The following is a 19,256-nucleotide window of genomic DNA, read 5'->3' on the forward strand; positions in this document are numbered from 1 at the left end:
GTATGCAAAAAGTAGTCACGTTTATTATGCTATTTGCCAGGGCAAAATAGTAGGCACTGGAGGTACAGAACAGGACCTAACCTTATTCAAACCCTGATCTTTAAAGGGGGCAAAGGAGATGACCATTTTAGAGGGGCTCTCCGAGCTCAAAGAAGCTTGTCTATTGGAGCAAGTGTTGATTTACTACCTTAGGTCACAGGCATTTACAAAGCAAAACATAAACACATAGTGGAATTCCAAGCAGGTTTACAGACTAGTGCACATGAGTAGCCACGTGCCCTGGCAACATGGGGTTTGGTCTCCCCGCAGAAGCAGACAAGGAGCATCCGTTTAGATGGAAAAATTCCCGTGGACAGGACAACCGTGCCGCCTAAATCAAGCTCTCTCCGCCGGTTCCCACCTCCACCCCTGGCTTCCCATGCGTCTAAGGTCACCTTCAGCAGTAGCAGCTTCCGCGTGGCAAGGTGGTTCTCTGGGCACTCGTCCCCTGACCTGCCACCGTGACTGAAGAGGCAGAGGGACACTTCTGCCAGCTCGCCTCCACTGTGCCGACTGGCTGCCTCTGCCTCGGGGGAATCTCGGGCTCTTCTTTCTCTTTCCCTGGGGGCCTGGGGACCACGCTCTAGCTCTCTGCTTTGCACCAGACCTGGGAAACGTCTTCCCGCTGCTTGTGGGAGAAGCCGGCTTCCTGGAGGAGCCTTTCTGAGATGAGGCCCGGTCTGGACTGGAAGCTAAAGTTGCATTGGACAGTTTCCTAGCAGCTTCCTCGGACTTCTTCTTTAGCAAGTCCAAGACCATTTCTGGGAAACAAGCGTTTATTTAGGAGAAATATTAGTTCTGGAAAGTAGCTCGAAGGGAAGTGCCGCCCAGGAAGCCTATGCCCACTTGACGGTTCTTGAATATAAATTCTTTTGAAGTTAATATGTTTAATTCCCTGGCCTTGATCTAAATAGATTACTTTTGTAATGGGATCACTCCAGAGATGCATGGCTCTAGAATAGTTCCCTTAAGATACTGTCCCTCCCCTGTAAGTCTTTCCTGACTACCCTCCCGGGAGGAAGAGGTTCTCACTCTGAGGGCCTTCTCAGTCCCCTGGGCATGCTTCTAGCCAGAACCTCAGTGCTATATTTATTTCTTCATTTGCCTGCACTACATGCCCTCCTCTCCTTTGATTCTAGACTCCTACAGGTCAGGTTCACTGCTGTATCCTCAGGGATTGGCACAGGGACTGCCACAAAGTAAGTACTAAATGAATGAATGAATACTTGAACGAACAAATGAATGAAAGAATGAATGGCAGCAGGTCACAGCAGAAGGAGGTGCTGCCACCTCTCACCCTGGTACACAGAGGAGACATACAGACCACAGGTAATAGTCCTCAGCCAGAGGATAAGCCTTAGGTGAGAAAATAAGACCTGCCACCCCGGGATTGCCACTGTTTGCAGAGGGCACTGTGCCGGCACCTGGATGCCAAGGCCTGAGCCTAAAGACAGAGAGGGACTCACTAGCAAGTGGCCTGAACTGGACCCGCTTACTCTTGGTTTTCACCGGCACTGGCTTGTACTTGCGCTTGCCTGGATGTGCTCGCCTAAAAACAGAGAGAAAAAGTGAGGATACAAGACTCTGAAGATGGAACCATGAGATTCCGGTCACCAAAAGGCATACATGTGCAAGAACTGGGTTCAGCCCTCCCTTATCCATAGGGATGGGACAGATGTAACAGGAAATCTGCGATGAGCTCAGACAGAGAGGAGAAAGGACATGGACATCACAGGGACACTGTAGTGAGGCACTTCGGGGACAGTGTAGTGAGGGGGTTGGAGCATGGGCTTGGCAACAGAGAGAATAGGGTACAAATCCTGGGGACCATGGGCAAGTAAACCTTGCTAAGTTTCGATCTTCGCTTCTGTAAAATAGAAAAAGTAATATCACCCATCCTCACAGGGAGACGAGGAGGATTAAATAAGAACTGTGTGCTTGGCACACCATAAGTGATTGATATATAATTTTTTTAATTATTTTTTTGTTTGTTTTTGTTTTTGTTTTTTTGTGGTACGCAGGCCTCTCACCACCATGGCCTCTCCCGTTGCGGAGCACAGGCTCCGGACGCGCAGGCTCAGCGGCCATGGCTCACGGGCCCAGCCGCTCCGCGACATGTGGGATCTTCCAGGGCCGAGGCACGAACCCGCGTCCTCTGCATCGGCAGGTGGACTCTCAACCACTGCGCCACCAGGGAAGCCCTAAATTATTTTTTAAATGAGATTTAAAAAAAACGATTGGAGCAGTGCTCAGCACATACAAAAGTGATTCCCTTTAAAGAAAATCTCTTCAGATACTCATGGCACGGCCCCTTAAGTAATGGCAGCCTCTCTGCCTCCTAGTATTCTCAAACTGCTGTCCCCTGGGTGCACCTTCTGAAACAAAAGGGACTTTGCAGACTAGGAACACTCCCGGCTAGTTGGTGGTAAAGCTGAGATTCAAACCCAGCATCCAGGGTCTATGATTCTAAGGGAAGGGCAGAAGGAAAAGATGGAAGGGGAAAAGCATACGTAAATAAACCAACTGCTCCTTAGAATGCTGGGGGTGGGGTGCATTTAGTGCAAAGACGGGCTAAAGAAGTAAGCAGAGCAGAATCTGGACCCACTGCTACAGAAGTTTGTACAAGTCAAGTCGTCATTATAACTGAAGTGAATAGGTAGTGCTGAAATGATTGAGCCAGAAAGAGGAATGCGTTCCTATCCTCTGTCACCTCTTGCTAGCTCTACCTCGGGCAAGTGATCAAAGGTAGCTAGGCTCAGTTACCTAATCTGTAGATTGAGGGTGTTACCCTGTCTCACTGGGATTCTGTCAGCATCAAATGTCAGCCTGCACACACAGCACCCAGCACAGTGCCTGCGACACAGAAATGACTTCATAAATGTCAACTGAGAGAAAGGTGCATGAGAAAGGGTGTCTTCAGCATGGAGCAGCCTTTACAGTTGCTTTATGATTGATCTCTCATGCCACTAGAGGTAAGCTAAATTATCCCCCAGCCAAATCAGGAAACTGTCAAAGGAAAGAAAAAGGGATTCACATAGGAAACCTGTTGATAGAAAGAGCAGAAAACTCCCCGCCCAGGCACCTTCAGCCTCTGGAAGCACTTTAAAGACCCTGGGTTTGCTTCATCCCTCAAGCACAGGAGATCTGCATGGAGTAGACCCAGCAGTGGAGACAGCCAGTCCCTAATTCACCCCTGACAACCCTGCACTCCACCAGGAGAGCCCCTGGGCACAACCTCAGGGACTGAGTCTCTTCTGGGAACGTCCGAGAACACCAAACCCAAGCCCGGTTGCCAAGGGGAGCTGTGCTGGGCTGGGCTTCTGAGCCCTCACCAGCAGCAAATGTACTCTGAACACCACCCCGGATATGGTAAGAGACGCCTCACAGGGAAGTCTTCGTCTGCAGGTCTACCTTCAAGCTGATTCATGGGGAGGCTTTCTGGCTTCGGGTAAGAATCCTGAGATAAATCCCGCACACTGCCCAGAGCTCTCAGGATGGACACACTGCATCACTCTCCCAGGGACAGATACGGACACACCTTCAGCAACCTCACAAATGGGAGGCTGTAGTACGGCTTTTGCCTGATGAGTTGAAGGTTGGTTAGTCTCTGAGAAAGGTGGGCAGAGAAGCAGAGTTAAACATCATAGAGTCTACCAAGTGAATAAATACTCTCACTGAATTCCAGGAAGGATCAGGTGGAGACACTGAGAAACCTGACAGTTTTAGATACGGCTCCCAGGGATTGGTCCCAGGACCTCACAGATACCAAAACCCACTGATGCTCAAGTCCCTTATGTAATATGGTATGGTGTTCAGCATATAACCTATGCATTCTCCATATGCTTTAAATCATCTCTAGATTACTTACGATACCCAACACAATGTAAATGCTGTGTAAATAATAGTAAATAAATATAACTGCTATGTAATTAGCTGTAAATATTACATAAATAGTTGCCAGGGTATGGCAAGTTCAAGTTTTGCATTCTGTAATTTCCTGGAATTTTAAAAAATATTTTTGATCCACAGTTGGTTGAATCCACAGACGTGGAATCCATGGATACGGAGGGCCAACTGTATGTGCCAAAGACCAACCCATGGGATAGGGTGGCAATATCTACTCAGGTGGGCAGGCGTGTACACCCACTGTCAGATGATGCCAGACAGAAGTTTCCAGAAGCATATTAAAAAAAAAAACAAAAACAAGACAGGAGCCACAGGTCTGGACTAGTCATCCTAGAAAGGCTGAAGATCCTCATTTCCAACCACAAAGAGACCATTTCCCAAATATTCCATAATTCCTACCGAGGCATTGTCCTACACATTTGTCTGCCCAATCTGCTTTTTTTTGTTTTAATGCATTTATTTGGTTACGCCGGGTCTTAGTTGTGGCACGTGGGCTCCTTAGTTGAAGCTCACTGGCTCCTTAGTTGCAGCGTGCATGTGGCATCTAGTTCCCTGACCAGGGATCGAACTCGGCCCCCCTGCATTGGGAGCTCAGAGTGTTAACCACTGCGCCACCAGGGAAGTCCCAAACCAGTCTGCTTTGCATCTAAAAGAAAGATACGCTCCGTTGATCATATCTGGTAATTCTTGGGGAGTGAGGACTGTTTTTCTGACCTGCCATGGCGATGAAGACAAGCTCCAATCACCTGAGAAGAAAAGGTAACCCAAGTCCCACCTCGATGGGTCAACAAATTTGTAAATGGATCCATGCGGTGTGTAGGCGCTCGGGTAAGAGGTGGCCAGGAAGTAGAGCTCCCCTGATAAAACAGGAAAAGGCTATCAAGGACAGGACACAAGGCCGGGCCAAGACAGCTGAACACACAGAAAATCATCACCAGGGGTTGTGGCCCTGAAATGCGTGAGCCCCAGGAAGGGGTCCCTGAAATCCTGACTGACAGTGAGGCCTCAAGGTCTGTGAGCTCCCCAAGGAGAAAGTCCATCTCAGCCCCCCAGACCGGCTTGGGGTGTCCCCCAGCAGAGGCACGTTTCTGTTCATGTTCCCTGAGCCAAAGGGCTTCTCATCTCATTTATCACCTCTTTGCTTTCAGAAACTTCACCTCAGTGAGCCTCCATCTCCCTCCCCAGTTCTCCACTACTGATAAGGAGTCTCTGTAAAGCCCAGAGATAGGCAAGCCACAGACTGAGGACCACTTATTAGATACTTTATATTCTATTACCCCTTCCTTACTGTGTTAGTCCCCCTTCCCCCATCTCACCGTGTCCTCCAGCTCCACCTTCTTCAGTCTTGGGTTCCTTATTTCCTGTGACACCCTCCACTCCTCGGCACCCCCTTGGTCTTCTCCACACCCCACAGAAATCACCTCCACCCACTGTCTTCCTCATCTCTTTTACCAGGGACCCCTTTTTCCTCCCATTTCCTCATGTTTGAACTCCAGAAAACACTGTTCCCTTCTCATGGTAAGTACCTCATTCCACCTCGTTTCACGGTTCCCTGTGAGGGACAGTGCAGGGTTTATGAGCCCAACTTTGGGTAGATAAAACTGAGTTTGAAATCTGATAACACCCATTACCATCTGTGTTGTCTTGGGCAGCCTCTCCACCTGGGTAACGCTCGTGTTATTTATTCACTTGTAAAAGGGAGATAAGAATACCCTCCCTGATTATTAGGTATTAAATGAGAAAGTGTTCAGTCATCGGCAGCTCCTCTTACTTCCTTATGTCTCTGTTCCCTAAAGCCTGGCACCGTGACAGTTTTGTGAGCCCGACACAACTTTTATGCTGTCGCACTGGGTTTAATGCACTTGCTGTTGTGTGCTTTACACAAGCTCTCTCTCAAGCTTATGGAAGGAAACGTCTTAATAAGGTAAAAATTGGAAAAGCCTAGAGCTTTAGACAGCTCTGAGCTAGTTAAACAATCTTCTTCCTTGAATTCGTGGAGAGCAGTGACTAATGTTTGCCTCAGGCCGAGTGTGAGACTGATGTTCTTTGCAGAGGTAACGCACACAAGGTAACAACTGAATAATAGACTTTGGTTTTGTGTATTGACAAACTGTATTTATAATCTTCCCCTTGTAAGGGGGTCTGAGGACTTAGGACAAACCCTTCCCTAGAGCCAGTTTGCCCCTCTGATTAGAAACCCCAGGTACCATCCAAGGTGATGCTGACATTAGATAAATGAGGTGTCTACCAACTGTCTTCATGTGCACAGGTCACCCTCGGGCGAGGGTCCCTCCAAACCACGCAAACAATTTCTGGTCTAAAAGGAGAATTGGAAACCCTGCATTGCTGCATATTCCCTACACATGACTACAGTTGGTGTAAATTCTATGTTCCAAACATGCCATAGATTTGGACATGCATGTATTTTCAGGGGAAGACAATGCTAGAAGTGAATTTCATCTGTAGGGTCTGACATTTTTTTAAAATGTATTTTAGGGCAAAAAAGCACACCAAAAAACTATAACAGGCCACGTAAAGCAAAATGCATGCAATGTGAATTTACTGCAAGCTTTGTGACCTCAGCCAGTCCTCCTGAGGATGTGCTTCAGTGACTGACATTCAGAAATCCAACCCATCAGAACTCAGCCACGGGTAGCCCCACACCCGCCACTCACTCATTTATTTACTCACTCGTTTATTTGTGCCAGCTGTTGGTTAGAAGAGCTCAGGAAATAAACTGTAGCAACAGTGAAGGCAGAGCTCTGGTGCAACTAAAATGTGGCTTATCTCAAGCTGGTGACTAATAGTAAAATAATGAAATAATACTGAGTTCTAAACAGGTCAATAATGGGAAAGACTATAACACATGCAGAAAATCTGAATCACTCTTTGCAAAAACACAAAAGCAAGCAACTCTGGAAGAAAATAACTTGCCTCGGGGACAGCCTCCCTGGCTTTAGGGCTGCCCTTGGGCAAAGTCTGGCTTGGGAACACTTTGGCAAGTCCACTCCATCCAATTCAGCCAAGGACACTTAGTTTTGTCTGCCAGATGTACTTGAGTGGTATTCAAAAACTGCCTTGTTTTCTCCTGCGAGAAGTCTACCAGCTCAACAAACCAAACCTCCAAAACCTGGGTATTCTGTGGCATCCTGAAAAGGAGCAAGCCACAGAATGTGGCAGCCCAGGGTCCCCAGGCAGGCGGCCTCCAAGGGTCTCCAGCCTCGGGGGCTCCAGCTTCCTTTGGGCACCAGCAGGAGAGAGGGCCCCACCATGGCCTGTGGCTTTCACATCATCTACTTTCCACTGAGCATCACAGGCCAGCCTGTGGTTTCTCTGCTTTTTAGTATGTTTGGACTTCCAATTTGGAACTCACAAAGACTTTTCTCTATTAAGAACGCTTAAATTTTCCAAAATATCCTCTCCTACAAAATATTCATCCTGGGCTTCCCTGGTGGCGCAGTGGTTGAGAGTCCGCTTGCAGATGCAGGGGACACGGGTTTGAGCCCCGGTCTGTAAGGATCCCACATGCCGTGGAGCGGCTGGGCCTGTGAGCCATGGCCGCTGGGCCTGCGCGTCCGGAGCCTGTGCTCCGCGACGGAAGAGGCCACAACGGTGAGAGGCCAGCGTACCGCAAAAACAAAACGAAACAAAACAAAAAAATATTCATCCTGAACTATCTATTCATAAGCTAGCTGAGAGGAAACGGTGCAGCTGCTGACTGGTTTTCTTTATGTCCCACTCAAGTGAAGCTCCTATACAGCCCCCAGTGGCTCAGAGTGGAAAGTGGGAAACCATCAAGGCTTTGGTTTACACTTGTAGAGTCCTGTGTCTCGAAGGGACCCCTAAGAGATCATTTTATTCTCTTCCTTGCCTCCAAGCATGGCTACGTGCAGTGCCAAATACCGGAAGGATCACAGACCTTGGTGCCACTTACATAAACAAAATAAAAATTTAACTTTCAAATTGACACATAACTTATGTAAAGCTGAAATTAAAACCTCATTTTCTGATTTCAAAATTTGAGGATATTTATTAAAGCTGAGTCTCTCTCTCTCTCCCTCCCTCCCCCCCGCTCTTATGTGCACGCATGCCTTGCTTTGCTGATGCCCTTAACATATGCCTAATCTCTCTAGTGAGTAGCCTCCTACCTAGCTGTCTACCCTTTTCTCAGATCTCTCAGGAAAGAAATTCTCCCTTGTTCATTCACAGAAGTTGCCTAACAAACTGTTAGCAGCGTCAGGAAGAGCCCAGCCCAGCCGGTGGATCATCAGAGGTACCTTCTCTCAGGCAACACCAGCAGGATAAACACCCACTGCTTGCCCCACTGTTGGCCCTGTCCACATTTGTATAATTGCAGATTAGAAAAAAATCAGGAAGGAAGGAGTACATGCACCTCCTTCATAGTCAAAGAATTGAAAAGACTACAGTGTAGACCTTGGCCTGCCCTGCACAGTGAGCTGTGTAGTTCAACAAAGGAGTAAGTCGGCATAGTCACTCTGTTTCCTCATTGGTGAAATAAACGTAACAGTTACATCATGGGGGTGTTGTGATTACTAAATAAGATTTGAAAATGTAAAGTGCTTAGAACAGTATCCAGTACATTATAAAAGGTGACTAGGGCTTCCCTGGTGGCGCAGTGGTTGGGAGTCCGCCCGCCGATGCAGGGGACACGGGTTCGTGCCCCGGTCCGGGAAGATCCCACATGCCGCGGAGCGGCTGGGCCTGTGAGCCATGGCCGCTGAGCCTGCGCGTCCGGAGCCTGTGCTCCGCAACGAGAGAGGCCACAGCAGTGAGAGGCCCATGTCCCGCAAAAAAAAAAAAAAAAAAAAAGTGACTAGATTACAGTGAAAATAGAAAAAGTGGTAGTTGCTTTTTCAATAACAATAATAAGAGTAATAATAACAATCGCAATAATAATTATTATGGTAATAAATGTTCAGTTCACAATGCCTGTGATTATCTAAGTTCCAGTAAGCAGAAATAGAATAACCTTGTACATTTGTTACCTGCTTCGTCTTCAGCAAAGGAGATGAGAAATTTGCTGTATGTGCTGATCAACCCTGGGAAGGCACAGGACTCAGTGTTGCCCAGGCAAATGTCCTGTTTCTCCCATTTCTTGGTTTTTCTATCTTCCTGCAAAGCCATAAGTCGACTAGATGAAAAGCAAAACCTTATATTTTAGGAATCCATATTTCCACCCTGCAGGATATTTTTTCCTCCTAGGATCAAGGAATCCTTGACTACCAGGAGTGAGTCTCCCATAGGAGACCAATAACTAGCCTCCCTCAGGAATCAAAAAAGCTGCTGCAGAAATATTTCAGTCACCCACTTGCCCTAGATGGGGAAGTTCACTTGCTATTATAAGAGGAGCTTGGTGCCCTGTGAAGGTTGCACCACTACAAAAGACTAATCTAATTTTTATTAACTGGTTGGTTGCTCAACACCTCTAAGCCTCTATAAAATCTATCAATCTATAAAATGGGGGATGGTAAGAGAATTTACCATAGGCAAGCATTGTGAATGTTGAACAAGATAATATATATAAATTTCTCACTAAGTGTCTGGCATATAGTGAGGGCTCAAAACCAGTAGCTGGGGCTCAGCCTTACTCTCCGCTCTACAGGAACTCTCAGTCCCTTCCTTCGGGCAGCCACACAGGGGTCAGTCTATCGCTTCTTCATGCTCTTTTCAATCCCCTAACCTGTCTATATGGGAAGAGAGAGACAAGGCAGAAAGGAGAAGGAAAGAAGGCAGCATGGTAGAGTGAAAGAGCAGGAGTGTGGGGTCAGAACTGAGCCGTTCATCTGACCAGACATCAGTAACTTAACGGCCTTGCGTCACAGCTTCCTGCAAGGATGAGAATTCCCGTGTTCATGGTAAAGGGCCTGGGATCTAATGATCACGCAATAATCAGAGGCTACTATTACATTTAATATACTGATATTATCTAAAATCATTTCTCAAACCCTTACGGCTGCCGGCCTTTGCTTACCCTCTGTAAACTCAAGCAAGCATGGTTCCAGGTATAACTGTAAGGTGGGTGGCTGTAGCCATGAAGAAGCCATGGACTCAAGAAGCTAACTTGGGTTAACCTCAGTAATCAACAATGACTCCTTTATCATCATTATAAGCTAGTAGCTCTAAACCCAGGAAAGCTCCCCTGTATCATCTCAGAGGACTGATGCGCAACATTTTGAAACACAGTACACAGCTGCAGATTCTCGTGGGTATGCCTCACCTCTCCGATTTGGGATCAGCTTTGCTGGGATCTGCCCGAGAAAGCTTCATCTCACTAATCCGGATCTTTTCGACCCTCTTCTTGCCCAGACATGAATAATAAATATAGAACTTGCGGTTGCGGTGGAATTGGGGATGAAAAGCCAACCCCAGGAAGCCTCTCTCATCCCCCATCCAGGGAGTGATCAGCACGATGCTCTTGAGGTCCAGGAAGGGTTGCTCCAGGCGACTCCCATCAGGCAGATAGACCCCCACCTGCTCGGCCACGAAGAGGCGACGGGTGCCGTCCCCAGCGCGGACCATGGAGACCGGGTTCCTCAGCCCGCTGGCCACAGGCAGCCCCGAGGGTCCTCGGCCACCACCCCCAGGTTGCGGTTGAGATGGTCACTCCTCAGGACGTTAGGGAAACAGTGGTCCTTGTCGGGAAGGTTGAGGAGCTATTAGAAGCGCGCGCCATCCTTTTCATGGGGATTCCTGGAGGCGGCGGTCATTGGTGACCAGGGAGACTGCGGAGCGGCAGTTAGAGTGGAATGCAGAGCAGTAGTCAGAGCAGAGGTCGGGAAGGTTCCGGAGGGGCGTCCGCGGGTTCTCAGCATCATAGCGGTGGGCTGCGCAGGGCGAGCACTCCTGGAAAAGAAGAGGCAGCTCAGCCCCAGCGGGCAGACGGACCACGGTGGAGCTGGAACCAGTTTTTGAGCAAACAGTGGGAAAAAAGATCTGGGAAAGAACCAGGATTCTGGAGCTCCTGTTACCAGCTACTGGTAAAGTTCCTCTCTGGGACCCAAATTTTCTACCCAGTTAATGCTTCTGGAAAGCAGAAAGGAAAAAAAAAAAAAAAAAAGCCTCATATTCATTACACCATCTCTAGCATTTTAAGTTCATTCTTGACATATAGTTTTATTAAACGATAAATTTTTTCTAAAAAAGAGAGAGTACCAAATGTCTCCATCTTTCCCTTTATCCTAAATGCTGTGTCTGTAAGATTTAATTTCTTTCTGCACATCTGATGCAATGTGGCGAGGGTTTTACATTTGTTGAATCTCAGTGTTGGATCCATAGTGTTAATAACTTAATTTTCTGTGCTTTTCCATATGTTCAAAATATTGTATAATTTAAAAGTAAAATGATCAAAGTGAACACGCTACATCATTCCCAGGGATTAGGCATCTAGCAATTTCTTCCCTTATTTATTAAAAATATTGAAGTGTTTAATATACACAAAACACCATGCTGGGAGCCACACAAATTTAAATGGTGGCTATGGGGCCATATGACTGCTCTTTACAAACATACAAGGACTGTGAACCAAAGGAATATGTGCTACTCGGGCCTCCCTAAACTATAGCGTTTTCTAGGAGGAAAATAGAATATTGTGGGCAGACAACCAACTCTCAATAGTGACGAAAGGCAGAGGCAAGTGAGATGAGGAAAGTAAGAAAGACCAATTTAAAGGGGGTAGTTTGGGGCTGTGGAGTAGGGCAGGGTCCTCTGGCCCAGAACCCGCTTCTGATCACTGATGCCTCCCCCAGGGCCGTCTCATTCACGTCTGTTCTCTCATCACTTTAACAGAGGGACCAGCAGCATTTTTCAGATACGTTGAGTTCCCCATTCTTTCTTATTTCAGCCCTGATTGCAGACTGCAGAGCGACTTCTTGGTTATCAGAAAGAGCAGAAGAGTGAGCCCAGAGACTCACAGCATCTCTCCCTGGGCTGTTGTCTGCTTCTATTCAGGATACGTGTCAGAGCTGCTGACAAGAAGCCATATGAACCGCTCTGAGTCCCTGGCTGAGCTGTCCACCCCTGGGGAGTAGAAAGAAGAGAGATGGAAGACAGAAACAAGGATGAAATACCCAGGAGCAAAGGAAGCTGTGGACGTATAATCACTACCATGGCACACTCTTATGCAGCAATTTAGAGCCTGCACAGTTGCCTTTTACTCAATCAGCTCAGTAACTATCATTTCTCTGTCTTAGAAAATGAAGGCCCGGGCTTCCCCGGTGGCGCAGTGGTTGAGAGTCCGCCTGCCGATGCAGGGGACACGGGTTCGTGCCCCGGTCCGGGAAGATCCCACATGCCGCGGAGCGGCTGGGCCCGTGAGCCATGGCCGCTGAGCCTGCGCGTCCGGAGCCTGTGCTCCGCAACGGGAGAGGCCGCAACAGTGAGACGCCTGCGTACCGCAAAAAAAAAAAAGAAAGAAAATGAAGGCCCAGGAAGAGTCTCTATTGTGTGCCAAGCACTGTCCTCTGCACGGCGGCTATGACAGTGAGCAAGGTGCACAAAGGCTCTGTTCTAATGGGCCTTACGCTTGCCCCAGGTCAGAGAACCATTGACTGGATGGGCGAGGGCTGTTGTGACTCTACTTTGGCGTGGTGTGATCCAAAGGGCACGAGACTTGGAGCCTGAGCCTCCGGATTTGTGCCCCGACACTGTTTGACCTTCAGTAAGTCCTTTAAAACTCCTGATTCCTCATCAGTAAAATGGGGGTCCTAGTAGCTGCCTACAGGATCATTGCTGGGAACACACCGCGTGTGGGGGGGAAGAAAGAGGGAGAATAAGGTTGTGAATTTTAATAGACGCTTGTAGCTTATTCTTTTTTGTTTCATTTTTGGTTTTGTTTTTAATTTTATTGAAGTATAGTTGGTTTACAATGTTGTGTTAATTTCTGCTGTACAGCAAAGTGATTCAGTTATACATATATATATTCTTTTTCGCATTCTTTCCCATTATAGACATGTGTAGGTTATTCTTATTCCTCAAATTCTTAAAACTGGAGAGCTGTTGAATTTGGCTTTCTGAAACCTCACCCAAAAGGGAAGGGGGAGGCAGGAGAGAGGGAGGGAAGAGACATTTTTATCAGGGGAATATCTCAGAAATTAAGAGTCTCAGTGTTGCTCATAAGAGCCCAGCTTCTGCCCAGATGGTTTTCCCAGAGTTAATTCTCCAGGAAACAGCCAAGGGGTGGAACCCGAGGTAAGAGAGGACAGCCCGGAGCGATGCCTCACAGGTGGCTGGCTTCTGTGTCAGCCTCTGCTATGTTCCCTTCACTGGGAGTTGGGGTGGCCCGTTGGCTCTGGAATCACAGCAGGAGAGCCAAGTAATTGTGCTGACATGCCCAGGCGGGTCTCAGATCAAAGGTCTACCTGGATTTGCTGTGTCTCACCCCCAGCACATCATGAGAACACTCCTCCTCACAGCAACCTCTTTCACCTGCTCTCCAACACAGACTCTCCCCTGTACCCCTGAAGCCCTCTTCCCACAAAGTCAGTGTGTGCAGTCTGCATCCAGCGTGGGTTCGGGCTGAGACCTACTGAGGTGATGTCTGCCAAGCATGTGGGTTTTGGCTACTGGAGAGCCAGGAGAAGCAGAACCTCTGAGTCATTGCCACTCAGCAGCTTGAAGCTCTCCTAGGCCAGGTCTGGAAAGCTGGGGAGAGCCCCCATCATCACACCAGAGACCCCCTGGCACAAATGACCCGGAGGAGGGCTGCATCCCCACGGATGCCACCACTTCCCCCATGCGCTCTGTGAGCACCACAGGTGTGTGCTATACTCAGCTCTCAGAGCCCTGCAGGGAGGACCCAGACCACGGCTGCCCAGACAGCTCCATGAAGAATACCAATCGCATTCTTCTGGGGCCTGAGAAAGCATCAGGGCCCGCAGAACCCCAGAGGGAGAGCTTTGGGAAACCTGTGGAAACCAAACTCCGCCTCAGTGTGTCTGTGCAGAGCCCAAAGCCCCAGGTGGAGGCAGCTGGCAGGTGAGCAAGCTTCTAAAGGGCTTTTAAAATACAAACGTTTTTGTAACTAAGAGAAAAGTCCAGGGGAGGGAGTCCTTAGAATGATCCCTGGGGTACTGTTCAACATCATACCTCGTTAAATGTTGCTTTTTAAAACATAATACAGCATCAGTAATTCATTGGTGGCTGTGCTGATTCCACGGGGTTATTTTCTCGAAGTTCAGATAATGTCATTGCTCTGGAAGCCTTGGGCGGGAGGAGCTACACTTGGACCAACTTCCGCCAGTGAATCTACAGCCCTGAGGCCTCAGAAATGGGAGGTGACCATTTACCCTGTGACGTGTAAGAATGAGTGCATTCTCTTGTTCCGTGTAGGACCTGAGAGTACTTTTTGATTGTACTAACGTTTGTCTCAGTTTTCCTTTGCCATGAAAAAAAAATTGAGTCCAAGGGAATGCCTCCTTTTTGGAAAATAATTTTAAATGATTCTGTTTACAGAATTAGAACTCAGCATTAAAAAAATTAACTTGGACATATGAAAACACAAATCTTCCTACCTACCCAGGACATGTAAATCAGATCTTATTGCTTTGGGCAGAGTGATTACAAAATTAGCAGGCAGAGACTGGCTTGCAGGTCCCATCAGATGTAATGACAGCATGAATTTCTCATTATTAAAATATGTAATATTTCAGATGGGACTACATAATATTTTAGATATAATACCATAATACATGTGGTTATGTAATAATTATGCAGTAATTAATTTTATCATAGATGTCTCAATGTCAGTTCAGTAGGTTTGTATGAGCATGTGCAAAGCATTAGGCTGGAAGAGGAATGTTGAACAGAAAACTGATGCACAAAACAAACTTTTTCAAGAAATTTATGCTCTGAGAAGAAAAGTTAAAATAAATTTCGAAATAATACAAGGCAGATTATATTAAGATAATAAGGAAGGAGCAAACTGCCAGTGGATTCCAAGGAGGGAGAGATGACATAAACCTGGAACCACCAGCTGGGCCAAGACCGAGTATCTGAAATCACTTTAGCTCTCACTTTTGAAGCAGGCATGATATTTTCTTTAAAAATTATTGTATTAATTTGCTAGGGCTGCCGTAACAAAGTACCACAAACTGCGAGGCTTCAATAACAGACATTTATTGTCTCACAGTTCTGGAGGCCGGAAGTCTGAGATCAAGGTGTCGGCAGGGTGGGTTCCTTCTGAGGGCCAGGAGGGAGAATCTGGCCCCCGTCCCTCCCCTAGCTTTTCAGGGTTTACCAGCAATGTTTTGCATTCCTTAGCTTGTAGAAACATCACCCCAATATCTGTCATTGTGTTCATACAACTTTCTCCCTGTGTGCAGGTCTGTGTCCAAATTTCCCCTTTTATAAAGACATCAGTCAGATTAGCACTCACTTTAATGGTCTTATTTTAACTTGATTAACTCTATAAAGATCCAATCTCCAAATAAAGTCACATTCTGAGGTACTGGGGGTTAGGATTTCAATGCGTCTTTTTGGGGACACACAATTCATCCCATAGCAGTTACACACACACACGTTGTTTCCTATGGCAAGTGCCTTTTTTTTTTTTTTTTTAAATAAATCTATTTATTTTTGGCTGCGTTGGGTCTTCGTTGCTGCACGTGGGCTTTCTCTAGTTGCGGCGAGTGGGGGCTACTCTTCATTGCGGTGCGCGGGCTTCTCATTGCGGTGGCTTCTCTTGTTGCAGAGCACGGGCTCTAGGCACACGGGCTTCAGTAGTTGTGGCATGCGGGCTCAGTAGTTGTGGCTCGTGGGCTCTGGAGCACAGGCTCAGTAGTTGTGGCTCATGGGCTCTAGGACGCACGGACTTCAGTAGTTGTGGCGCACGGGCTTAGCTGCTCTGCGGCATGCGGGATCTTCCCCGGCCAGGGTTCGAACCTGTGTCCCCTGCATTGGTAGGCGGATTCTTAACCACTGCGCCACCAGGGAAGCCCAACAAGTGCCTTTTAAAAACGATATTGTGAGGTTAAGGTCTGGTGTTTATCCTAGAATCAGGTCATGGAATAAAATAGAGAAAATATAAAAAGAAATGCTCCAGCTCAGTAGCCTTGCATATAGTTTACTGATTTCTCTGGCATCTATCTGCGTTCTCTCACAGTCTGAAAATGAGCAGGCGCGTTTAAGCTTAGGGAAAGTATTAACAATTCTTCTCATTTGTATTATGTACTATAGTTTATGAAGTATTTTCTCACTTCATCTCATGTGATCTTCACAATAATTCTATTAGCTAAGCAGGGTAGATATGCCATTACCAATGTATAGACAAGTGGCTTAAGTCTGAGAGGTTTCATGAAACATTTAGGGTCATGCTTTAGGTGACCGCAAAAGATGGCAAGAAAGTTTAGGTGTTCTGAATTACATCCCAGATTTTTCTCATTCCATCATGATGTATAAAAGTATTTTTTTAAAGAGAAAGTACACGAACTTCCCTGGTAGTCCAGTGGGTAAGACTCTGCACTCCCAATGCAGGCAGCCCAGGTTCGATCCCTGGTTGGGGAACTAGATCCCACATGCATGCCGCAACTAAGAGTCCACATGCCACAACTAAGAAGCCCGCATATGGCAACTAAAGATCCTGCATGCTGCAACTAAGACCCAGCACAACCAAAATAAATAAATATTAAAATAAAAATAAAAAAAGAAAGTACAGCAATCAATTTTACTTGTCTCCATTCTGTAGGTAAAGAAACAATGAAAGCATATGATAAACCCAGGATTCAAACCTAACAGTCCCCTGAGGCCCTACCCTTGGCAGAAATTCACCAAGATTATTACTGCCTATGGGACACGTGCACTCAGTCCATAGCTTTCATAAATTTTCATTCAGTTCTACTCAATATTTAATAAGCCAGAAATTCTGTTAGGTGTTGGTGATATGGAGATTATTAAGGCTAGGTAATATACTACTGAGAAAGACAGATGTACAAAGACCATTAAACAATGTGGTGATTTCACAAGAGTCTGTATGGGGAGGGATCAGTGAGGACACAGAGAGGGAACCTTCCATGCCCAGGAGAAAGGATGGGTGATGGATCCCCTCTATTCTTTTTCCTGCTCCCTAGCTCAGGGCGCTACAGGTTATAAACATGACTAAACTGGAAGGCAGTACACATAGCACAGAGTGTGACCTTTGGAATCACACTGATCGGGTTATAGTCCTGGAGCCAGCACCTGCCAGCTGTGACCCTGGGCAAGTGACTTAATCTCTGAAGACACCACTTTCTTTCTTGTTAAGATAGGGATAATTCATAGGACTGCAGTGATGAGATGATGAAATGTAAAGCCCAAAGTGCTTGATAAATTTTAGCCATTATGACTCATAAAACTAGCTTTTAGTAGGCTTAAAAAAATTTCAGTTGCAAAAAATTTCACATTGTTCTTATTGCACAATTAGATACAAACATTTGATAACCATATCTACTCATTTCTCCTTCATTCTCACCTCCATCCTGCTAGGGACCATGAGAATTCATAAATCCTATTTTAGGGTTTTTGACTATAGGTTTCAGGGAGTAGATGCCCTGACGGTCTTGGCTTAGGCTTTGAGATTCTGTCCACATCCCCTGGGAATTTCACCCTTATAGTGTTGATCTTATACGGAACTCCTTTACCACCCAAGCATGGACTCTCGGTGGTGAAGCCGACCCTATTCATTGGTAGTTTTCACTTGCTTTACTTTGGTTCTGTGGGGCACCTACTTGTTTCACACAAATATTATAAAGTTGGGTAGTTATTTGTTGATAGTCATTTATTTACGAAGTATAAAATATCGAATTATTGACAAAGCTTAATTTGTCCCCTAATTTTCTGACAGATGGTTTGAAATTGGTAGGAATATAAGCCAATGGGGAAAACGTGTGGTTTGCCACCTTAATATCGGACTTGCTCTGAAGTTAGGGACCCTTCATGGAACTCAAATACTAGTTATCTGAACAGTAAATGTATATGAGCCAAGACAGTTTTCAAGAAGCACTTACTCCACCAGTTACCACAACATATTAGAAAGCTCAGCTGATATTCCAGGAAAGTTGTTCTTGGCTTCTGAGCAAAGCTTTCCAATGGTCTGTATGACCCTGGGACACTATTTCTCCACTGTCCAGCTACCTACTGCTGCATTCTGGTTTCCAAGAGAAAGGAGAGGGACACAGTAGTTCTAGAACATGTCTTAGATTGCTGTGCAAGGCAAACAAGCAAAACCAACAAAGCTAGAATCCTTTAAAGTTAGGCCAGTGCCAGCTAAAAGCAACCAGGCCCCTCCTACCCTCTCTGACCCAAATGAGTCCTCCAGAGTCAAAGGTAGCTCTCTACCAGAGGTCACTTAACCCCACACTGCCATGTCTTACTACCAAAAGAGAAAGAGGAGGAGTTCTTTTCTAAATCCTTCTGTTTCCTCAACAGAACTCATCACCAATATGTTCTTCATGGTGGTAAACCTAACATAGATCATTTGCATCTAAAAGAATACACACGTTCATTTAACAGTCCCACAAGTTATATTTCATTACACAATTATCAGAGGCAAATTATCTGCAAACAGCAATAACTGCTGTAGAGCTATATGCTCTGATTAAACAAATATATTTTTATTTGAAGATTATTCCTTAATAAATGTTACATTTAACAGTACAAAAAAAAGGAAAAATATATTTACAAAGAGCAAAGGTAATGAGACTGTTTCTTCAGCTATAACCGATAGTAAGAGAAAATATAACTTTTTCATAGCCAAATAAGCTACCTTCTTAAAATATCAAATAAATAAATACATTTAAAGCTATCAACAGAGTTACTACTCTGTAGCTACGAATCTGAAGTAACTAAAATTCAGTATCAGAGTCCTGGATTTACAATGCTGTATTTTTTCACTGATTTCTTCATCTGCTTAATTTTCTTCTTTAAGACTTGATGATCTTGTTTTGAAATATTCCGAAAATATCTACAACCTAAGAAACAAAACAAGGCAAAATAAAAAGTTTTAATACTTATCATCAAATTCTTCAAGTATATTTCTACATTTTAAAAATTTCGCTTCAACTCTGGCATACTGATGATTCTAAAAGTAGAAGGATTTGTATTATCTACAGCAATATGTCTAAGCCCGTTCTCAGAGCTGTCACTAATGAAATGTACTGCCTCCTACATACAAAAATATTTCTGATGCATCATAATTAAAGCATATACTTTAGCTTGTTTTCTACCTCCCCTCCTAAACCTTAGTTAAGGCGATATGCATATTATATATATTCATATATTAAATGAGCCTCCTCCAGAAGCAAACCACTAGAGCTTCCTTC

The 19,256-nt window shown here is 45.8% G+C and overlaps 2 protein-coding genes across 2 annotated transcripts in view; both read right to left on the reverse strand.

Annotated features, from left to right (window-relative positions):
- Nucleotides 1–375: 375 nt before the first annotated feature.
- HHIPL2 (HHIP like 2) lies at nucleotides 376–13,698 on the reverse strand. The gene is given in 8 exon segments (XM_029226884.1): nucleotides 376–800; nucleotides 1,506–1,588; nucleotides 4,721–4,802; nucleotides 8,952–9,097; nucleotides 10,184–10,517; nucleotides 10,520–10,649; nucleotides 10,651–10,861; nucleotides 13,631–13,698. Coding segments are annotated over 8 exon segments (1,479 nt in total).
- A 4,753-nt stretch (nucleotides 13,699–18,451) lies between these two features.
- The window catches only part of TAF1A (TATA-box binding protein associated factor, RNA polymerase I subunit A), a 34,443-nt gene continuing 33,638 nt past the window's right edge, over nucleotides 18,452–19,256 (reverse strand). The window contains exon 11 of the mRNA XM_029230619.1: nucleotides 18,452–18,905. Coding sequence (XP_029086452.1) covers nucleotides 18,793–18,905 — 113 coding nt within the window. The 3' untranslated portion in view covers nucleotides 18,452–18,792. The remainder of the gene's footprint in view (nucleotides 18,906–19,256) is intronic.

This window comes from Monodon monoceros, unplaced genomic scaffold, assembly GCF_005190385.1.
Source record: "Monodon monoceros isolate NGI ecotype Baffin Bay Population unplaced genomic scaffold, NGI_Narwhal_1 Super_Scaffold_18, whole genome shotgun sequence".
In the NCBI taxonomy this organism is placed as follows: domain Eukaryota; kingdom Metazoa; phylum Chordata; class Mammalia; order Artiodactyla; family Monodontidae; genus Monodon; species Monodon monoceros.